Here is a 22,695-nt window from a genome sequence, read left to right as displayed (position 1 = left end):
ATTTAAGAAAAACAGTCTTTACTTACAGTTAACTTTCTCCCTCCTCTTCCCCTCTCCAAAGCACTTTTTGGAACATTAATGACATGAAGTAGGACATATGCTTTTGAGTTCCCCACAAGTCCAACAAATTCTGAAAAAGTCCAATATTTCCAGATTTTCTTGTTCTGACATATTTCACAAATTATTGCATTGTAATCGCATATTAAGTTACTGGTTTTATTACTGTACATCTCTGAAATCCTGTCTGCTTCATTTCCAACATACCCTTGATTTTTCTAGTCACCTCTTGTGCTCCCTTCCATCTCTAACATTTTGCTGAAATTTTTGAAAAGGCTTCACAGGTACAGTCCCTCTGTGGTCTTTATTACCAGAAGAACAAGAAGCAGAATCTCCTGTTTCACAGCTTACTTTTTGTCAGACAAACCTTTGTATTTCCTCCTTAGCATGTACTTTTTTTTTTCCAATAAACATCTTTATTAACAGGCAATCTTACATTTATATAAATGAAAAACAAACACGGACACCACTTTAGTTACAAACATTATACATCACTTCTAAATTACATATCACTTCTAATCTCTCCAGTCATCATCAGTTAAGCATTATATGGCTCATTCAAATCTTGCCTCTTAAACCTCATTCCTTCTCTGCATGCATTGTTCCCACAACTCCCATTTTCTTCCTATGCAATTTGCTCCTTCCCTTTTCTAAAGATCCCAAATTCAGTTGTTTTATCTCTGTTACTATATATTCACTACTTCTAGTAAAGTTGGAATAGACTTGGATTTCCATTTTCTAGTAATTGCTTTTTTGGCAGCCACCATAAGTAGAGTCAGCAAGGCTTTTACTATGTCTGGGCAATTCTGATTTTGTACCATAGGTAAAAAAAAAAAAAAAAATCATCTCCTCAGTCAATCCAATCTGCTCACCCAGCTTCTCAGACATTGTGGTCTGCAGGGAATCCCCAAGTCTGTCAGCTCATTGAACTCCCAAAATATGTTCCCAGCCACCTTTCTTACTCATCACACCTCCAACTTTTGTTATCCACCTGAGAAAACATTGCATATTTGGGAGATTTAAATATATCCCCCCCCATTTTCTCTTCGTGAATTGTGTATCCAAACTCCCTTCCCAATTATTTCTAAGCTCTTCTGATTGAGTCTTAATAAATATCATGGAATATTTTATATACGCTACTAATTATTAATTTTTTTAATGGCAGATTCTGTTCTAGACTATTAAAAATGCTACCAGTGATGCTCTTTCATTTAGGACCCCCCATTTCTTTCTCTTTGCCTATACTCAGATATCAATCCTTGATAGGGAAGGCAATCTCTAACCTGCAGTCCAAATAAATACTTGGCCTCTTCCTATTCTCTTACCTTTCCCTTTCTAGTTATTTGTTCCCAATACCTTGGTTTCTTTGGCAGTTTTCTCCAATAAATTCCAGCCTCCTCTTGCCTATTATCTCTATCCCTAACTAGAGTCATCCCTGTAGGCAGAATTTGTTTTCTCCATTCTCTTGCTGGTTTAATTCTTAGAATACTCCCTGCTATTTTATGAATATAACAAACACTCTGTATGATTTTTGTTGTTCTCATTAAGAGTCTGCATCCAAAATCCCAATCTCTCTCCATTTCTTGAGCTTTCCCACGTATCTGCATTATTTCCTTTCCACTTTTAATTACAGATTTCTGCTTGGGCTACATATAAGAGCCATAACTGTGCTGCTCTAAAATATCCCCTCAAATTTGGTAATCCTAGTCCACCTTGTTCTACTGGAAGAATCGGCGTATCCCACTTGACCCTTGCCATCTTCCCTTCCCAGATAAAATCCTTTAACTCTTTTTTAATTGCTATCCACAGTTTCTCATCTGGTTGATAAAAATATGATTGACCTGTGTACAAGACTAAAGGGACTAAAAACATTTTAATTGCTTATATCTTAGTATCCACATCCATATAACAAAGCTTCCAGTTTCTCAATGTTTGTATTATTTTATGTTTAGTCTCTTCCCACATATACTTAGCTGCTACAACAGAATCATTTCTAACCCATACTCCTAAATAGGTCCTCATAAATATGGATATTGTTGTACCAATTAGTGTGTGGATAAATTTACTGCTACTGCCTTTGTTTTAGCCTCATTCATTTTGCATCCCAAGATGATATGAAACTGTCTTAAAATGTTACACAACATTTTCTGGTTTTGTCATGTGTAAAATAATATCACCTGCAGACACAGCCAGCTTTTCCTGACTACCATACCAATTATATACTTGAATTTCTGAGACCCTTATTTTCTTTGGATTACATTTAGAACCATTAACAGAAAATACAGGGAAAAGTGGACAACCCTGCCTGGTTCCTCTACTCAAGCAGAAGTTATTAAACAGGACCCCACCCACTGAGTATGTATGAGTGATTGGAGAGGAAAAATAATCAACCTATCAGGGAAGCAAATGCTTCCATCACCTTGCTCATAAAGTCCCAGTCTACTCTGTCAAATGCTTTATCTGCATCAAGACCCACCAATGACAGTGGTATATTCTTACATTTCGCTTCCCTCTGGATCATCGATGTTCTGTTAATACTGTCAAATGTTTGCCTCCCCTCCATAAAACCACACTGATCTATCTATCAATTTTGGTATCACTTTTGCCATTATAGACAAACATGGTTTAGTATTGAAATGGGCCTGTATGAAGCTAGATCCAATGTATCTTTACCCTCTTTAGGTATTACTGTTACCACCACTTTCTTCCAGGATGCTGGTACTTCTCCTCCTCTTAAAATACTGTTAAACAAAACCTTCCAGATCTTTTATCAGTTTTTCCCTCCCAGCTTCCAAACTTCCACAGGAATACCATCTATTCCTGGGGTCTTTCCTGTAGATTGGTTATACATAGCCATTTTTATCTCTTCTCTTCCTATCCAAATGGTTAGTAATTGAGCCTCATTCTACCTCTAACCTTAGCATATTTAATTTTTCCATAAACATTTCCATTTGTACCTTTTCTTGATTTCCATATTTCTTTGCTTTGCTTTATACAAACTTTCATAAAATTTGTGAAATATTTGTAATACTTATACAGGCTCTCTCATCGTCCTTGTTATAGGCTCCCCAAGCTTGGCAACAGCCCTTTCCACCTTCTGTTGCTTGGTTCGTTGTGCTAAAAGTTTTTGTGCTCTAGAATTATCAAAACACAGTTGCTTAACAGCAATCTTTCTAAACTTGTGCATATTATCGAGGTAATCCCTTATTTTTTGGCTAGCATTCTGCAGTTGCTCCTCTTCTTTTTCCGAGAGATTATCCCTATTTTGCAATACTTTAACATCTGTCTGTCCCTCTAAATAATTATTACTTTCTTAACCATATCTCCCTTTCCTTTATTTCCACCCTAGTTTTAAAGTCCACTTTAAATTTTATCCCACTCCTTACCCATTTTTTCAGAATAAATTTCTATTTTCTCTAGTAGCTCCTGAATTAATTCCAAAACACATTCCTTAAATAACTCTCTTTTCAGCTTTTAAGTGGGAAAGTGCCAGGGTCTCATTTTTATTTCATTGCCTTGCATTTTTATTTTAGTAGTATTGACACATGATCTGAAATAGTTATTGGGTGCATTTCAAGACCTTTAATTAAATGCACATGCTCCCGTGATATACAAATTCTATCTAGCCTAGCCCAGTTTTTGTGTCTTGGAAAAGATGCAAATTCACTCCGAACTCCTAGTACTGAATTCACATCCTCCATGCCAAACATTTTCATAAATTTCATCAAAAATCTACCCTCTTTTCTTATAAATTTTCCCTTCTAGCCCACCCAGACATATCTTCACTGTTACAAAACAAATTCCAGTCTCCACTTATAAGTAACATTCCTTGCTGAAAGCGGATCATTTCTCTCATAATTTTTTAAAACTCCATTATAGCAGTTTTAGGTGGAATGTAAATGCATGCCAGTGTAATTCTCCTCCCTTGCTAGTAGCTCCTTAGTACTCTACATCTTCCATTATCTTTTCTTCCTCTTCTATCACTAATGGAGGTCCTCTTGCAATTAACACAAGTATGCCTCTCCTTAGCATGTACTTCAAAAAATTATTTTGCTCCTCCATGGAAGAATACATTGCAGACAGCAGGGTACAGCAGTTTGAATCTCACACCTGCATCTCGACATTCCCTGAACAGTGGAATAAATTTGCTCTTCTGTCTTGTGTACAATAACTAGTCATTCTCCACAAACGCTCTGCTGTCTCCCACTTTTAGTACTTTGTCCTTCTGCTGGTAGGACTGCATCCTTAATATTAAAAGTCTAGGTTGCTTTCTTATAGCCAGGTATGGAGCATACACATGATGTGCCTTTTCAACTAAACAACTCCTGCTGTGGAAAACCAGTCCAGTTGCTTATTTGTGCTTTCATAAAATTAAAACAGTCTGTTCCTTCCAGCTTCTCTGGTATTGCTGAAAATCTCAGGTTTCCCCTACATGCTCTGTCGAAACATCTTTTCCTGAGCAGTCTTATATTCAGCCAGCCTTTTCTTCATTTCAGACTCCGATTTTTGCAGCTTCATCTCATCTGAATATCTGTTTAAAGTTTCTTCCATTTTTCCCAGCCTTTTGTTGTTTGTGTTGAAGTACTCCGCCAGCATTTTGTTCACTTTAACCAGGTCTGTATGCAGTTGTCATATCTTCCTGTAGGTTATTGGAAGTCATGTCTGAAGGTTGCATTGCTTTTTGCTGAACAGCTGCAGAACTTATCCCAGTCAGTGTTGCTTCCTCACTTTTTGTAGCTGATTTTTTCCAGGTCTTCTGTAGTTCTTTATTCCTGGCATACAGGCATTGTACTTAGACAGTTACTGAAATTTACCCATTAAACATATGTTTACTGGCCTTCTCCGGTGAGTTTCTGTTTTCACACTGGCAGAGCTAGAAATAAGCTGTTACTGAATGTGCAGCCATCTTGGAAGATTGGAAATGGTAACACAGTTGAGACAACTACAATCAAAAACAAAGAAAACTGAAGTTAAGGAAGCAATGAAAAAACATAATACAGAAAAACCCTAAGGAGGGAATTCCAAGTGTAGGTAAAAGGAGCAGATAAGATTTTTGGCTAGTACCTCAACAATACTTTTTCTAGGTAGGGATGTGCCCTTGATTTAGAAACAGCAGTAGCAGATATACCAAAAGAGGGGGAAAATCCTCTTGGTCCCAAGTCATACAGACCTACTTCGATTTTGAAACGCTAATACAAAGTGTTTATCATGATTCCAGCAAAAACAATGGTAACGGCATTGCCTATAATAATGGGTCTGAATTAGTGTGGGTTTATAGAAGACAGATAATCTGTCAATATTTAACAGAACATTTTATGATTCAAAATGAAGCATTGGACAATAACATATTAATGTTATTTGGTCTGGATGGTAAGTGTTTAGACAGCGAGTTGGGAATTTATGAAGAAAGATTTTGAGGCATTTGATTTTTCCACCACTAGGATTGATTTTTCCACCAGTATGGTCACTATTAATGCTTAATATCTTGAGAGGAAATCAAGCTAGGGTGACGTGCAATAGTACACCATCTAAAGAGTTTAGCCTTATGAGATAACTAGGCAGGGGGTATCAACTTTCACCATTAATCTTAAAATGTAGTTTGATGCAAGTGGAGAAGCACTGACGAAAATAATAGCCCTTTCTACAGACAACATAGTACACAACCAATCCTTACCAATTTGCAATTTGGCAGAAGATAAACTGAAACATTTTAACAGTACAGCAGTTTATAAAGCAAGTTAAGCAAAACAAAGGCTATCATAATGAATTACTCCCCCAACACATGACAGTACAGAGCCTCCTTTTTTTCTGGGGTCATGATGAGATACTTGGAAATTTGGTTGAATGGGATGCTGAGCAAGGAACTAAAGAAACATGGAAAGAAATAACTGAAAAGATTAAAAGTACGATAAGACTATAAAATAGTTCTTTATGTATAGCAACAGTAAGATCCAAGCAATTACGATATTTTCAGTCACGCTGGTTCTTTATGCAGGTCAGGATTATACACAGAGACATCAGATAAAGGAGAGTATCAGAAAGGAAATTAAGGCCTCTCTTTTGGATAACACAAGGGAAAGAGTGCAATGGAAAAACTAATACTGATACAAGGAAAAGGGTGGTTTGATCCTTCCAGGGACAGATTTCAGAAAGGAATATAAAGAGTACAGCTGTGTAAGTAAAATTACACACAGTAGATGTCTGAATCATCACTGATGCTGTAGCCTAAGCTATATAGGTTATATCCTGCTAAGGATATAACAGCCAGACATCTTCCAAAGCTTTAAGGAAACCTTCCAGACTATTAATCAGCTTGAGCGGAGCATAATAAAAACTCAGGTTTGGGTTACAAGCCCTTCAGAGCTTTCACACCAACAAAAAGAGGGAGGCTAAAGGCCTGACAAGTGCAATACTAAGAAAATGAAAGATCACACCCTTGCATACAAAACTCAGGGGGACAGAGGGAGTGGCTACTGCGGCACTGATCATTTGAACATCTAACTTTATTTATACAAGTGTACTATGTTCATAATAAGGATCACTGCTGCAGTACTCTTGGCTATATGGGTAGATTACCATAACTTAGACTTACTGGGAGGATGCAGAAGTATGAGGGACCAGAAGCCCCTGGGAAATGGTCCTAGCAAAGTCTGTCTTAGCCCTGAAGAAGGAACATAGTTCACAGTGCTTTGTAAAACTGGTCAGGGTACCACATTGCTGCTTTCAGAATGCTTCTAGAATCAAATCCTTCCCAAAAATACACAGATGAAGCCAAGGCCCTGACAGAATAAGCTTCGACCCTGCCCCGAATGTTGCTGTGGTGGGTATAGCAAAAGGTAATGGTTAAAGATAACTATTTGGAAGTAGTCTGCTTTGACACAGGTTGTCCTTTATTCTTACTTCACAAGAAATGAAAAAATTACCAGAATTCCTGACTTTATATTTTGGAAGTCCACAGACAATTGGGGTACTAACTTCACAGAATAGAGTATCCTTTCGCCCACATTTTTAGGTCATGGAAAGACGATAAGGCGATGGATAGCTTGTCTTAAGGTAAACTCATATACCATTTTAGGCATAAAGGATTTGTTCTCTATGAAACCCTACCTTTGTGGAAAAGGAGAAAAGGGTGACTCAGCATGAAAGCATGGAATTCAGATACTAAGTACTCTGACCTCTGCTAGGAGAGTAACTGTTTTCCAAATTAAAAACCTCAAGACAGACAGTCTGATAAGCAATGGGGCAGGTTATTTTGTTTCTAAAACAAAATTAAGATCTCAAAGAAGAGACACCTGTTTCCTAGGAGGTTGTGTGTGCAACATCTCTTTCAAAAGCAAGATAACATGAGATTGCCTTGAATGAGGGGAATTCATGCTGGAATGACTGCCAACTTAACCCTGACTGAGTAGTATGAAAGGCCAGAGAATAGTACTTCACAGAAACACTGTAGAACCAGAGAAACACTAGCCGTAAATGGGTGCTGGTTCTTTTCTTGGCACCAAGAAGAAAACATTTTCCACTTACTAATATAACTGTTTTCTTGAAGGTTTTCTTGCCACACCCTCAGAAAAATGGTGCCTAAAAGGTTTTTAAGATTCTACAATCCTAGGGAGCCAGTTTTAGCTGTTTGGGGTCAGGATGCATCAAACACTCCTAGTCTTGTGTGAGCAGATGCAGCCAGTGAGGAAGCTTCCAGTAATAGCCATTTCCAAAATAAGGGAAAATGTACAGTTGTGTAAGTAAAGTTATCATAACAGTAGATATTTGAATGTTCACTGCTGCAGCTGCATTAGCTATGTGGGTTATATTCTATCAAGGATATAACAGCCAGCCACCTTTCAAAGCTTAAGTGCACCTTCCACATGTGCAAACCATCAGTCAGTTCAAGCAGAGCTGACTAAAAATTAAAGTTTGGACACCAAGCTCTTCAGAACTTTCCTGATACCGAAGCGCACTCCTCTTGCAGGCTTTCAAGAATTAGTTGTCTGCTAATGCTGTTCCATTGCCACATAAACACTTTCCCTTGAGGGGGAAAACTTCTATTTTAATCTTATTTTTAATAGAAATTGTACCTTTTCTATGAAATATGAATGCTAAAGCTAAGAGAAAGGAGTTATAATGACCGTCACATTACTTACTTTTAAACAGGAACATGTTGTTGTTGTTATTTGTCTTTCGGCTTTTCCCGGTTAGGGGTCGCCACAGCAGAACTCTGGTCTGCTAATGATTGGCAGTTAGCTTTTATGGTGTTGAGTTGCCAGCCTGACGCCAAACCTTCAACGAAGGCACGCCCATTCATCGTATGTCTTTCGAAAGCCCACTTGACCGTGGGGAGGACATGCAGACTCCACACAGAAGGCACTCCCAACCCAAGCCAAGAATCGAACAGGAGAACCTCTTGCTGTGAGGCAACACCGCTACTGCTGCACCACCGTAGCAGCACTTTTAAACAGGAACATATTTTTTTTTCATTTTTGTGGTAGAAATTAGTTAAAACTACATTTCAGAGGATAATAAGTTTTAAGGTTAAAATTAGCATGGAGGGATAGATCAAACAAATATTACAGATTGAGAAATTTTAGAATTGCTGTATGAAAATGTTTGCACATATATTTCTATATCCATACAAGACTTGAAAAAAATGTTTATACATGGGTAACAGGCATATGATGGAGATATGAAGGTTCAGGAAGAGGTTCTTGGGAGAATATATTCTGAGAATTTACAGAGTTATTTCAGTATAAAAATGACTCAAATTATGTCTCATACTTTGAAGATAAGTAAAACACCTCTATACTGAGATTAAATTAACTGGTGTAAAACAACATGTGCTGAAAAGGTGAAAGCATTGATATTTTTAGTGTTGACAGTGGCTAAGAAAGCAATAACTATAAAAATGGATATCCATAGACAAACCATTAAAGAGAGATGAAAAAAAATGATCAAAGATTTTAAATAAGAAACCTTAGTAATCAGAAACAGAACTCCATAGTAAAAAAAAACGGCTGCATGGGATTTTGTACTCAAAACTGATAATGGGGAAGACACTGGCATGGAACAAAGTTCCTAAAATGCATATCAACTTAATAAGTTAGTTAGACTAAAATTACCTAACAGATTAGACTAAGATTCAAGGTGAGAAGTCAATGTTCTATTGGTTAGGATTTACAGCATAGTAAAATAATATATAGTCACTAGTTAGCGCCTGGTCTCAAATTGTACTGGAAATGGTTAAAACACACACATTCACTGTTTTTGGTAAGGATCAATGTTAGATCAAGCCTAAGATTAAAACTGCGTAGAACAGCAGACCGTGATATTTGGATTTACATGCTTAACAATAACAAGTTATTGAAAGATAAACACTAAGTTGTATGCATTTTATAACCAATATTAAGGGAAAAACAGACTTATAATTAAATCGATGAATGAATAGTTATTAAATGTGGTTTCTCTGTAACCAATGCAGTTACAACCAACAATGATTGTTACTTTCACTATTGCCATAAAAAATGAGAAATTGCATTATTTATTTATTTATTGACATTTGTTTACCGGGTTTGTCCAACTGGGCTTGTGGCCCATTTTCAGTGGAGACCAGAGGAGAAAAGCTCCAGTAATACATTTTAAAACAAGTACAACTTTAAACAATATTGATATAATAGCAGTTATAGCAAAACAATTCACATATGTTGGATTACATGCATAAAGTTAAAGTTGCATTAAAAAGAAGCTAAGTAACAACTTTACATTGATATAGTTCAATAGGTCAACAATAAACATTTTTTTGTTTGTATAAAATTGCGCAAATGCATAGTAGACACATTGGGGAGAGAGGTGTAATGAGGTACTAAACATGGTCCTTTTGAGGGTACATAAAGGAAAGGAAGACTAGGTAGGGTCATGGCAAGGGCAGGTTCTGGAATTGAGAAAATAAGCTTTTAGTTCATTTTTAAAGTGTGAGATGTAGGAGATTGAACGCAAGTCAAGGGGAAGTTTGTTCCAAGCATGGGCAAGGGAGTGTTTGTAGGAGTAGTTTGCCTACTGACCTTTTTGGGTGGTAGATATCAAGTAATTCTTGGTTAGAAGTATGGAGGGTCCGGGATGGGATGTAGATGGAGACTAAGGAAGATAGAGATGGACAGAAGGAGGGTTTATAAAAAAAGGAAGTGTAGCATATGAAATTGATAAGATAGCAGAAACTGGGGAAGTTCAAGCCATCGAAGAGAGTTTAAAGAAATGCAGTGGTGTGACTTGTATGGGGAGTTAGTAATGAATCTGGCTATTTTATGGTAAGTCTGTTGAAGTTTGTTTAGAGTGGAGGCCTGGATATTGGTAAGAACTGGGGTGGCGTATAAGAGGGAGGGGAGGAGGAGTGCCTGGCCCAGGGTAAGTCTAGATTCAGGGGTTAGGAAGTTTTTGTTCCGATATAGCAGACCCTAGTTTCTGGTTTGTTTTTTTTATACATTGGAGTATGTGTAGGTTGAAGTGGAGTTTGTCATTGATAATGACCCCTAGGAGTTGTGTGGGTGTCAGGTTGGATGTTTGTATTGTTAGAAGATGTAATAAAAAAGGAGGCTTTGTGATGAGAAAGAAAACGGGGAAGGAAAAGTAGGAGTTCTTTTTGGGATTTAGGATCAGTAGGTTGTGAGAGAGCCATTGTTCAGTGGATAGTAGGGCATGTTGGGTCAGGGAGTGTATTTCAGGAACGTTATTTGAGATGGATACAAGTGTGGAGTCGTCGGCACACTGAATAAGGGAGGATTCTTTGCATGAGGTGTAAAAGATCATTGGTGAAGATGTTAAACAAAAGGGGTCCCAAGATGGAGCCTTGGGGAACACCAGTGGAGATGGGAAGGAAAGGTGAGGAGGAGGTGAGCCATTTGACAGACTGTTCCCTACCAGATAGGTAACTATTAAACCAGGAAAGTGTGGAGGGGGATAGGTGGAGATTTGCGGTAACTATTAAACCAGGAAAGTGTGGAGGGGGATAGGTGAAGATTTGCGAGTTTGGGTAGTAGTAGAGTATGAGAGACAGTATCGAAGGCTTTGGAGAGATCTAGGAAGAGCCAGGAAATTAGTTTATTGTTGTCTAGAGCCTCTGCAATGATATGAGTGAAGGAGAGGAGGGCAGTGATGGTGCTGTGGTGAGGACGAAATCCATGTTGGGCAGGGGTAAGTAAGTGGTGTGTGAGGAGGTGATTGAGAAGCTGTGAGTGAATGGCAATGGGTCGGTAGTTTGAGGGGTCAGTGGAGTTTCCACCTTTATGAAAAGGGATAGTGAAGAAAGATTTCCAAAGGGTGGGGACAGTTGATTCCAGAATAGATCGATTAATTAGTATAGATACAAGATAGGCAATTGAGTCAGCAGCAAGTTTGAGGAATGCAGGAGATAGTCAGTGGAAGTCAGTGGAAGGAGAGCAAGGTTTTAGCTTGAGTAGTAGAGATTTGATGCAAGTAATGGGAAGTGGCTCAAAAGAAAAAGTTGTGTTAGTGGGACTTGGAGAGGTGGGTGTCGAAGTAGAGTTTGGCTTAGAGATTACCAGATTTTGGATGGAAGAGAAAGTGTTTATTCAGGAGGGTAGTGGTTTCCTGAGAAGAAGAGTTAGGGTATGAGGAGGGATTAGAGGGCTTTCCAGGATAGAGGATGTTGTTGAGAGTTGACCAAAAGTTTTGAGGATTGGATTTGTTGTTAAGCTGAGCAGAGCTATAGTATAACTTTTTGTCATTAGTTGTATGTTTTTTTGCAAGGTTCCTCAGTTGTCTGTATTTGTAAAGAAAAGGTGGTTGTTTAGTTTTAGTCCAGGTTTTCCAAGCATGATCTCTTTGCTTCATAAGGGACCTAGTCTCTTTGGAGAGCCAGGGAGCATGGTTTGATTTTACTCTGTTCTTCCTAGAGGGAGCTAAGGAGTTTAGAGTATTCATGAAAATGCTATTGAAAGTGCTTACAGCATTGTTTAAAAATTTGCCTCAAAAGGAAAATGTTTTAGACTTTTTCTGGTAACCCATCAAAGTCAGTTGTTTTACCTATATTCATGTGAGTAATCCATTTACATTGTAGAGGGTTTAGAAATCTGTTCCTATTGTAACTTAAGTTTTTATTTATTGGCATTTGATTACTGGGAAAGTCCACTGGGCCGAACAGCCCATTTTCAGGGGAGGCCCGGGGAGAAAAGCTCCAAATACATAATACAAATTTGAACAATTTAAATAAAGAGATAGGCAAGCATTACAATTTCCATAGTTATAACAGATGAAATTAAAAAATACACATATATGAAGATAGTAACAGGGTCATTCATAAGAAAATATGATTATAGGCAGCTATCATTCTCATTTCTGACAATGAGTCCACGTGATAAAATGGAGGAAGGAATAAATGTTGTGAAAGAATTTTTTAAAGAACATTTTGTAAAATGCTTGAATATTTAAATCTTATCTCATCAATTCTCTGAGACACCCTCAGCACTTAATGCTCGAGCTACCTTTAAGACTTCTCATAACGAACTTAATTTTTAACAGAATATGGAAAACCAAATAAAAGACCATTTTACTAATAAGTTTTCATGTTGTAATCTTTTAAAAGATGTAGCACACGTTAGAAAAAATTCTAAGTTTCTCTTAATAAAATGTTAAATGCAAATATTCTTGAATATAAACCTAACAAATGAATAAAAATGGAAATTCAAGTACAGTTAATGATCTAGTTAGCTTAAAAAGTTATATACCTACCATAACGTTCCATGTTAGTTGTCTTCATCTCGCCTTCTTTCTTGCTGGTTAGGATCAAAGCCGATCCTCGGCTCCGACTCGGCCATCTTCTATAGCTCGAGAGCTGTTTACTGGCTCGAGGCTACCCCTTATCCCATGATGCCTAGCGATAGCGACCCAGATCTCGTTTGAAATAGCCAACTCCAGACACAGCCAGAGAATAAACCTGTCCAAATAAAAAAAGGTTGAGCATACCGGTCATATCCTCCAAGTCAGCAGAGGAAACAACCCAGAGAACACTCAGCCAGCGAAATCAGAATTCCTCTTGGTCCAATAGGACAGGGGGATGGAGGGTGGGACGCAAGAAAGAAGGCGAGATGAAGACAACTAACATGGAATGTTATGGTAGGTACATAACTTCTTTATGTTAAGTTGTCTATCTCGCCTTCATTTTTGCTGGTTGGGACAGCATCCCTAGCACCTACAGTCCTGGGCGGCTCATTGGAACAGACTCTTCAGAACAGTGGAACCAAACGCAACTCTGCTCCTGGAGACCATATCTAGCTTGTAATGAGAAATAAATGTATGAGGATTTACCCACGTAGCAGCTGCACAGATAGAATCCAAGGGCAACCTAGATTGGAAGGCTACAGAGGTGGCCAAGGCCCTAGTAGAATGACCTTTCGGTTTACTAGGTAACTTTTTGTGCCTTAATTGATAAATGAAAGTAATAGTGTGAGACAACCACCTGGATAAGGTCACCTTGGAAACTGGGAGACCTTGTTTGCCTAGAGCATAAGAAAGGAATAGTTGGTCCGAATTCCTTATCTCCTTAGTCCTGTGCAAGTAAAAACACAATTGTCTATGAACGTCCAGTTGGTGTAATTTGTACCCTGCCTTGTTGGTGTGGTTAGGGAAAAACACAGGAAGGTCTATAGATTGGTTCAAATTATTTTCTGAGCAGACTTTCGGAAGAAACAAAGGATTAGTCCTCAAAGCAACCCTGTCCTTATGAAAAACCAAATATGGAGAACAAACACATAGTGCCTGAAGTTCAGAGACGTGTCTGGCTGAAGTAATGCCTACTAGAAAGGGCGTATTCCACGATAGAAACTTAAAGGAGCAGGATGCTGCTGGTTCAAAAGGGGGCAGAGTTAAGGAAGTTAGTACCAAATTAAGGTCCCAAGGAGAAGGGGGATCTCTCACTGGAGTCCTAAGGAGAGAGGTCCCTCTCAAAAATTCTTTACAGAGCCTGTGAAACATATTTGAATTTGATAAACCAACTTAAGTTATAAATGGCCGTTAATTGAACCCTAACTGTAGCAGAAGCAGACCCAGAATGAAAAAGCTGTGCTAGGAAATCTAGAATTTCGTGGACTGGGGCTGAAAAGGGATCTACGTTCCTAGCCTTTGCCAAACAAGAAAAACGTTTCCATTTACTAGCATAAGTTTTTCTGGTTGTGGACTTGAGAGGAGGCAATAATCTCATGTACAGCCGGGGAAATGGTGGGAAGCCTGGCTAAGGTAGGAAGTGGAGCAACCAAGCTGTGAGCTGGAGAGTTTGGAGGGACTGATGCAACCCGCTTGACTGATGAATCAGTAGGTCTGGAATCAGATCCAGAGTCCAAGGCTGATCGAGAAGGTAATGGTGCAGGAATGGGAACCTTATCTGTCGAGGCCAGTAGGGGGCAATGAGGATCATTTTGCAACCCAATGTTATTGCTTTCTGTATGAGTTTTGGAATCAGGGGAAACGGAGGAAATGCATAAAGAAGTCCCTGAGGTCAATCGTGGACTACAGCGTCTCTGGGTGAGTGACCTGGTAGCGGAAGGAGAGAGAAATAGCTGCTGCATTTGCTGTTGAAGGGGGTGGCAAAGAGGTCGCAGCAAGGCTGTCCCCATTTGCGGAAAATAAGATCGGCAACTTCCTGATTCAGAGACCACTCGTGAGGCATGAGGATAGCTCTGCTGAGCCTGTCCGCTAGGATGTTGGACCTCCCAGAGATGTGCGTCACAATCGGAAAACGGGAGGAAATTGCCCACTGCCACAGTCTGAGTGCTTCTCGACACAGGGGGTAGGACTTGGTTCCGCCCTGCTTCTTGATGTACCACACCACTGACATGTCCGTTTGAATTGCAATGGTCCCAAAAGGAAGAGGGAGTCTCAAGGGCTTGCAACGCTAGGAGCACGGCTCTCATTTCTAGGACGTTTATGTGCAGATGGTACTGAGGCTGCCAAGTGCCTTGGACTTGCCTCCCTGATAAGGTGGGGGGAGAGCATTATCAGGGCAGGAGTCTGTGGTCACTGTGGCTACCAGAGGGGGCTGAATGAAGGGTCTACCCTGAGTCACTAGTGGAGAGACCATCCACCAGGAAAGGCGCCTTTTGCATGCTTCCATAATCATAATCATGTGAGACATGGGCAGCTGTTGGAAAGACCACTGTGTGAACAGAAGCCACTGAAGGATCCTCATGTGAAAGCGGGCCAGTGGGATTAAAAGAATGGCTGCTGCCATGGAACCCAGAGTTTAAAGGACGAACTTGACTTTGATTCTTTTGCTCTGCATCAGAATTTGTACTTGCTGACAAATTGTAGACACCCTGTCTAGTGGTAGTTTTGCGAATATGTTCCTTGTGTTTAATTCTGCTCCTATGTAGGTGATAGATTGACAGGGCAACAAGGCAGATTTTTTGAAAATTTACTGTAATGCCTAGCTGAGAGCAGATTGTGATTGTGTAGTCCCTGGCCTGTAGAAGTTGATGCCTGGTAGTAGCAGTGAGGAGCCAGTCGTCTAGATATGGAAACACCTGGAATCCTTGACGTCTCAGGTGAGCCATGACCACTGCCATACATTTGGTGAACACCCTGGGGGCTGTGGTGAGACCAAAGGGCAGAGCTCTGAACTGGTAATGACTGGCTCCCAGCAGGAAGCGAAAAAATCTCCTGGAGCGCCTGTCCATCTTGATATGGTAGTACGCGTCCTGAAGATCTATCGAGCACATCCAATTGTCCTGACCCAGAAGGGGTAGAATGGACTGTAGCGTGACCATCCGAAACTTTCTTTGTACAGACCTGTTTCGCCTGCTGAGATCCAGAATCGGTTTCTAGTCCCCTGTCTTTTTTGATACCAAAAAGAACCTTGAGTAAGTTCCGGATCCATGCTGGTCTACCGGGACTTCGTGGATGACTCTTTTTCTAGCAGTTTTGAAACATCTATTACTGCTTGGTCCTTCAGATTGAGTGGAACATCTGGAAGGGATTTCCTTGACGGTAAGGGGGGTTGACAGAAGGGAATTTTGTAAGCTCCGGATATAATGGACCGTACCCATCTGTCTTGCGTTAAATTTTGCCAAGCTTTTGGGTACAATGAAAGTCTTCCCCCGACTGCCTCCAGAGGTGACCAGCCGGGCAACCATTCAGGGATGCTGAAAAGGCTCATCAGAGAAAGATTCTCTGTTGCCCTGGTTCTGTGGACCCCCTCTACCACAAGGGTGGCGTCTGTTATTATTGTTTCCCCTCTGCCCCTGCAGGAAAAATTGCTATGCGTGTCAGGCAAGGCTCCCTGGGATTTTTGGAACCATGTTTTGCCACTCTTCTGACCTTTGAGATATGGTCTAGGAGAGGAAAAATGGACTCCCACGGCAGAGAGAGTATTGCCTTCTTGCTCACACCTAGTCAAGTGTCTTTCACCTATGGTCCAAAAAGAAAGAAACCATCAAAGGGGTTGTTGGTGAAGGACGCTCGAAAGGGTTCTGCAAAATTGCACAGCCGCATCCATGCATGCCTTCTAAGGGCTACACCCGTACCTGCGGCTCTACTCGCACCAATCAGCTGCATAGGAAATGAGCCTCATGGAGGAGTTGACTATAGAATTAAGAGCCGCCAACTGGGAAGCTACTTTAGCCTGAGCCCCCTCAGCTGATGGATCTTGAAGGGCATCTCCTAGCTCTTTAAGGAGATCCCTCTGAAGCCGGGTAAAATGGCATAAGTAGTTCAGTGACCTCATAGAGAAGGTCGCTGAAGCAAACATTCGCTTCCCGTATCTGTCCATAGTCCTAAGACTCCTTGTTAGGAGGATGGACAGACGAAGAGGTCTCCGCTAACTCTTTTTTGGTGGCTGCTGCTGTTTATCATGGGGTGCTGAGATGAACTTGCTAGGTCTCCTCGGAGTTGGTTCCACTGTATCCAGAGCTGACCAAGCCTTTCGAGCCACCACTGCCATAAGTGGATCGAAAGGCGGACAAACCCAGGAGGTGGAAGGTCGGGAACCGAACACATCCAGAAATACAGACTCATCCTCGGTAGGGGCTAGGGGATTCCAGTTCCCTCTCTGCTTAAGCATTTCTAGGATGTCCGAGAAGGAAACATCTTCAGAGGGGGATCTCGGGGCCCCTTCCGAATCATCTAAGTCTGTATCAGAAGTGACAGACTCAGGGGAGTCAATGTGCTTTCTCGTGCACTTCTTCTTATGAAGGGGCTCCTCTGAATGATCAGGGGAGGCCTCGGAAGAAGAGGAAACACCCAATGGGGTGTCCTGGATTGCCGGTTCCCTACACTTGGGGTCTGGAGGAGGAGCAGAGGTTGGCACAGGCACTACAGGGGATGGAGCCTGAGGGGCAGATAGTGGAGCTGACTCAGTGGCCAGCACACTCCTCATGACATCGAAGGCATCCCTGCCACGATGCAGAGAAAGCTCCGGTTCTGAGGAAATCAGAATATTTCTCCACAATGAGTGAGACGGCTCCGAGGCCGATGTAGGAGCTGAGCTCACCTGCACCGAAGCTCCAAGAGGAAGAACAGGGTTGGACAAGGGTCCAATGCCACTCGCCCCCTTGGAGCAGACGAGGGAGCCCCGGCACCCAGATCCCTTGACGAATGGCACCATCGAGGGTATCGGAACTGAAGGAGATAGCATTATCGGAGCAGACAGTTCCACTACTCGAACCCCAACGAACTCTGGCTCTGAACTCAATGGAGTCGAAGGAGGAACATCGATAGAAGTGGATGGAGCAGACACCTGTTGAGGAGGGCTGGACAACATCTTGGCAAGTGCCTGCGATTTCAGCAACCTACTTGACCTCTCTGTCCTCCAGGCTGTTGGATCACGATGTGGAGAGAGTGGAGTGAGAAGATCTGTGACTGCGCTCGCTCTGAAACAGGGGAGACCGAACAGCCAAATGAATCGATTCCAGGGAAGGGGAACTTTGCCTCTTGTGGTTCTGCGATGGCTCTGAAGATCCTTACTGGTACCAGCCGGAACCGAAGTAGAAGGTGGAATCTGAACCAAGGACGGCCCCGAACTTGGAGCCAACGGCTTGGAAGATTTAGTGGATTTCACAGGCGGTAATGTCCGGTGAATCCTGGGGCTTTAAAAGACCCCTAAGAATAAGCTTGTTCTTACGCTCCTGCAGAACTCTTGGGCTAAATGCATGGCAGACAGAACAAGAGTCCTGCAGGTGCATGGCACCTAAACAATAGACGCAAGAGGTGTGCCCATCTGTCAGAGACATTTTCTGACAGCATGAGTCAAACTTCTTGAATCCAGAGACTTTGGATTCTTTTGACATCCTGAAAAAAGAACACTAGAAATACAACAAAAGCTATCAAGCAAATACAGTCTACACAAAAACACACTATACTAGCAGACTAAGACTAAAGGGTTTTTTTTTTTTTTTTTTTTTTTTTTGTTTGTATAGGAAAGCCTCTAACTTAAACGGCTAGCCTAAGAAAGAAAAGTAGAAGGAAAGCCTCTAACCTAAATGGCTAACCTGACAAGAAGAGGATAAGGGGGGGCGGAGGGGGAGAACTCTCAAAGTTAAACGAGTTCTACAAGGAAGGGGAGGAAAGCTACAATAAAACATGAGCTAAGAGAGAAAAACAAGACCAACAATAAACCAGAAAGAGGACTATTTCTAATGGTAAGAAAGTTTTATAAAAAAAAAAACTTACACGAGCCTGAGCCAGAAAAACGACACCTCGCAGCTGAAGCGGCAAACAAGATCTGGGTAGCTATCGCTAGGCATCATGGGATAAAGGGTAGCCTCGAGCCAGCAAACAGCTCTCGAGCTATAGAAGATGGCAGAGTCAGAGCCGATCTCAGCTCCGATCCCAACCAGCAAGAATGAAGGCGAGATAGACAACTTAACATCCATTGTTACTAGGTCTAGTACAGCTAAATATTCAGCTTCCCAAGGCTTTTGAAATGATAATTTAGTATATGCAAAACATTTACACACAACTCAAATAAATTGAGATGAAAGGTTAAAAATGTAATTTGCTACAATTGACATTTCTTTAACTTACAAGCTGTCACTTTGTTTTACCACAACCTATCTATATTTACTGAAACAAACATATCCACCACTTTTCAAAGGTTAGATGTGTTGGGCCATAATGTAGTATAGATGAAAACTTGTACTTTCCTCCTCCAATCAAGTTTCCCATTATACTGCATAACCAAGAACTTTTACAACTTTGGATGTAATAGTGTTGTGATAAGAACACCTTAGACCAAGACCCCATAAGTAATACATAGAGACTAGATATGAGCACTACACCAAACAACCTCAACCTCCTCCACCCAAAAAATAAACCAACCAACAAAAAAATTCAAGAAATACCTTTTCTGCAGCTCTCCACAAACTTTTAACTAAAAGCTAGGCCAGCAGTATACAATAGTTTGCTATTACTCAGAACTTCAAAGGCAATACTAAATCCTGAAGTACTTAACACAGCGTAAAAGCCCAGGTATAAGGTACTATGATAAAAAGTAGTGGAGCAAACTTCAGCATGAAGCAATTAAGGTAAAAAAAAAAAAAAAAAAAAAAACTTGTTCACTGTCACAATGACCCATAATCAAAAGCTGCAGTAAAACAGGTTTTATGACTTGGGTGGACAGACAAGAGGAAAGGACAACATACTGACTTGTGTCTACTTCCAGGCATCAACACGTGCTCCTTGCCTTTTCGGTTTTAAAAACCACATCACAAAGATGGGCACTACACTAGGGGTTCTCCAGAGTAGTTATGTGAAAACAAAAACAAGGAATACAATAAGAATTCTGACAAATGGGGCACACACAAGAATTCATATGCAAGGGTGCTGCTGGCTACGGGGGCAAACCCTTTTTTTATTTTATTTATTTATTTTTTACACAGAATTAACAGAAATGGAAACGTACCTGATTTCCTAATTTTCTTATTGTAAACCAGTGTTCCTTATAGTTGCATATAAATGCACTTTCATTTCTGCAAATAGAGTACACAAAATGTTAGAAAATATTTTAGAGTAAGAAATGCTTGAAGAATACCCTGCAATCATGGTTATTAAAACTAAGATACTTAATGCGTCTTACACAGGATCCATCCGTAGTCTCCGATATTCAGGACTGTTGAAGAGAGTAAGCTCTAACCCCCAAACTCTCAAGGCATCACTAATGACCTGGTAAAACAAAGACACCATGAACCACTTGCTTGCCATTTGGTAACAGCAATGTCCCTGCATGCAGTGAGTGTTTCCAAATGTTTCAAACAAACAGATACAACACTAATGCAAGGCAAATGAGAAAGGAATTTTTCAAAAATAAGTTGAAGAATTTTTCAAAAAAAAAAAGAAGTTGAATCTACTTCAGCATATATTATTTCAGACATTTTGACAGTCTTCGTTCCACTGAAGTGCTAGTATTTTAAAAGAGGGGCCCTTTTTTTGTTTAGAATTATTAGGGCCTTGTGGAGGAAAAAAAAGTACAGTTTTGTACCTACCATAAATGTAGATGTTCGAGGATCCACATTGCTGCAGTCATAACCTTTGGGTAGTCCGCTGTCCTCGGTCGGCCCGAATACCAAAGTGTTAGGCTGGCGTCGGTCATGGTCGCTCAGAGCTGACGTCAGTACGCAGTAGTACTTAAGCGCATGACCGACGCCATATCCTCAGTCTTTCTTGCCCCAGATGTCAGAAGGCCTAAAAAGGAAAGGCCATAGCAAAAATAGAAATATCCAACAACCAACTTAAATAAAAGAATCATTATCCCAAAGAAACACAGCAACCCCAAACTATAGAGGGGAAGGAGGGAGGGAAAATTGGACTGCAGCAATGTGGATCCTTGAACATCTACATTTATGGTAGGTACAAAACTGTACTATGTTCTTCGTCTCACATTGCTGCAGTCATAACCTATGGGTAGAATCCCAAAGCAAAGGTAAAGGGAGGCTGGCCAACTAAAAAGCATTAGGAGCTGCCAAAATGCCCTGTAAAACTGCAGTGGCAAACCCAGCCCTAGACTTAGAATAAAGAGGGAGATGGTAATGTTTGGTAAAGGTGTGTACTGAACTCCAAGTAGCTGCCTCCAAAATATCCTAGTAGCTACCCCCCTTAAAAAAGCAGTAGATGTGGCGGTTGCTCTAGTGGAATGAGGTCTGATCCCCACAGGAACCTCCTTCCCATGATGAGAATAACAAAAAGCAATACAATGGCCAATCCACTTAGAAATAGTCTGCTTAGAAACAGCCTTCCCCTGTGAACCCAAAGCAAAAGAAATAAATAACTGTTGAGTCTTCCTGAATTCTTTAGTTCTGCTCAAATAATAGCGTAACTGCCTGTGAATGTCCAGAGAATGCAAGATTTTTTCCCCTTTATTCTGGGGATCAGCATAAAAAGTAGGCAAATGAATAGACTGGTTCAAGACCACATTAGAAATAACTTTAGGCATAAAAGTAGGATTGGTCCGCAAGGACACCCTATCCTTATGAAATATCAGGAAGGGTTCAACTGCCATGAGAGCCTGTAATTCAGATACCCTCCTAGCAGACATAATGGCCAACAAAAAAGCAGTCTTCCAGGACAAAAACTTCAACTCAGACGTAGCTGCAGGTTCAAAAGGAGGTAAAGTAAGCTTTTCCAACACAAAATTGAGATCCCAGGAAGGAGTAGGAGCTCTACGTGGGGGTCTTATGTTTTTTGCCCCTCTAAGAAATTGTTTAAACAAAGGGTGAGAAAATAAAGGAGGGTCACAATCATAGTGAGCAGAAATGGCTGCAGCATGAACTTTCACGGAGGAAAAAGACAAACCCTTGTCCAATAATTCAGTAAGGTACTGTAGTGTAAAACTCAAATTAGGCACTGAGACATCAAAGCTCTTTGCTGTGCTCCAAAGAAAAAATCCCCTCCTTTATCAGCATAAACTTTTCTAGTACTAGGCCGTCTGGCTTCCAAAATGACATTCAAAACCTGTTGAGGAAGCCGAGACCCCCCCTGGTCTAAAACAGAATACGGCAGGCTGTCAGATGCAGGGACTGCACCCTGACATTGAGAAAATGATTGCTTGGCTGAGACAACAGGTGTGGAATTTGTGGCAAAGGCCAAGGAGGCTCCTGTACTAAACTCCTCAGCAGAGGATACCAGTGCTGACGAGGCCAATCTGGTGCTATTAGAATCATGCAAGGCTTGTCCTGCCTGACTTTCAAGAGTACCTTGGGAAGGAGAGGTAGAGGAGGGAAAGCATAGACGTGAAGATTGTTCCAACTGAAAGATAGAGCATCCACTTTCCAAGCTTTTGGGTGAAACATCTTTGTGCAGAATTTTGGCAGTTGGAAATTTAGTGGAGAAGCGAACAGATCTATGTCTGGAGTTCCCCAAGCCACTGTCAACTGTTGGAATACGTGAGGATCCAATTTCCACTCGTGGGGATCCACAATTTGTCTGCTCAATACATCTGCTAAGGAGTTCTGTGCTCCTGGCAGAAACCGTGCTTGAAGAGTGATGTGTAAACTCAGAGCAGTTTCCCACAAAATCATAGCTTGTCTGCAAAGAGGGTAAGAATGGGTTCCCCCCTGCTTGTTGATGTACCACATGACTGTTGTGTTGTCTGTTTGAATCAACATCTGTCCAGGTTGAAGTAGATCCTTGAAAGCCATCAGGGCAAATTGGACT

General features: G+C 40.8%; 1 protein-coding gene across 2 annotated transcripts in view; it reads right to left on the bottom strand.

Moving 5' to 3' along the window:
* The window catches only part of ATXN3 (ataxin 3), a 773,701-nt gene that overhangs the window by 639,792 nt on the left and 111,214 nt on the right, over positions 1 to 22,695 (bottom strand). For both annotated transcript variants that reach the window (XM_044074716.1, XM_044074717.1), the window contains exons 4-5: positions 20,123 to 20,208; positions 19,949 to 20,015 (exon numbers count right to left, since the gene is read on the bottom strand). In XM_044074716.1, the coding sequence (XP_043930651.1) occupies positions 19,949 to 20,015; positions 20,123 to 20,208 (153 nt within the window). The remainder of the gene's footprint in view (positions 1 to 19,948; positions 20,016 to 20,122; positions 20,209 to 22,695) is intronic.

Source organism: Protopterus annectens, chromosome 6.part0 (assembly GCF_019279795.1).
Source record: "Protopterus annectens isolate FY-2018-M chromosome 6.part0, PAN1.0, whole genome shotgun sequence".
NCBI classification, from domain to species: domain Eukaryota; kingdom Metazoa; phylum Chordata; order Ceratodontiformes; family Protopteridae; genus Protopterus; species Protopterus annectens.
The sequence above is the reverse complement of the archived record's forward strand: the minus strand, read 5'-3'. Positions and strand labels throughout refer to the sequence as shown.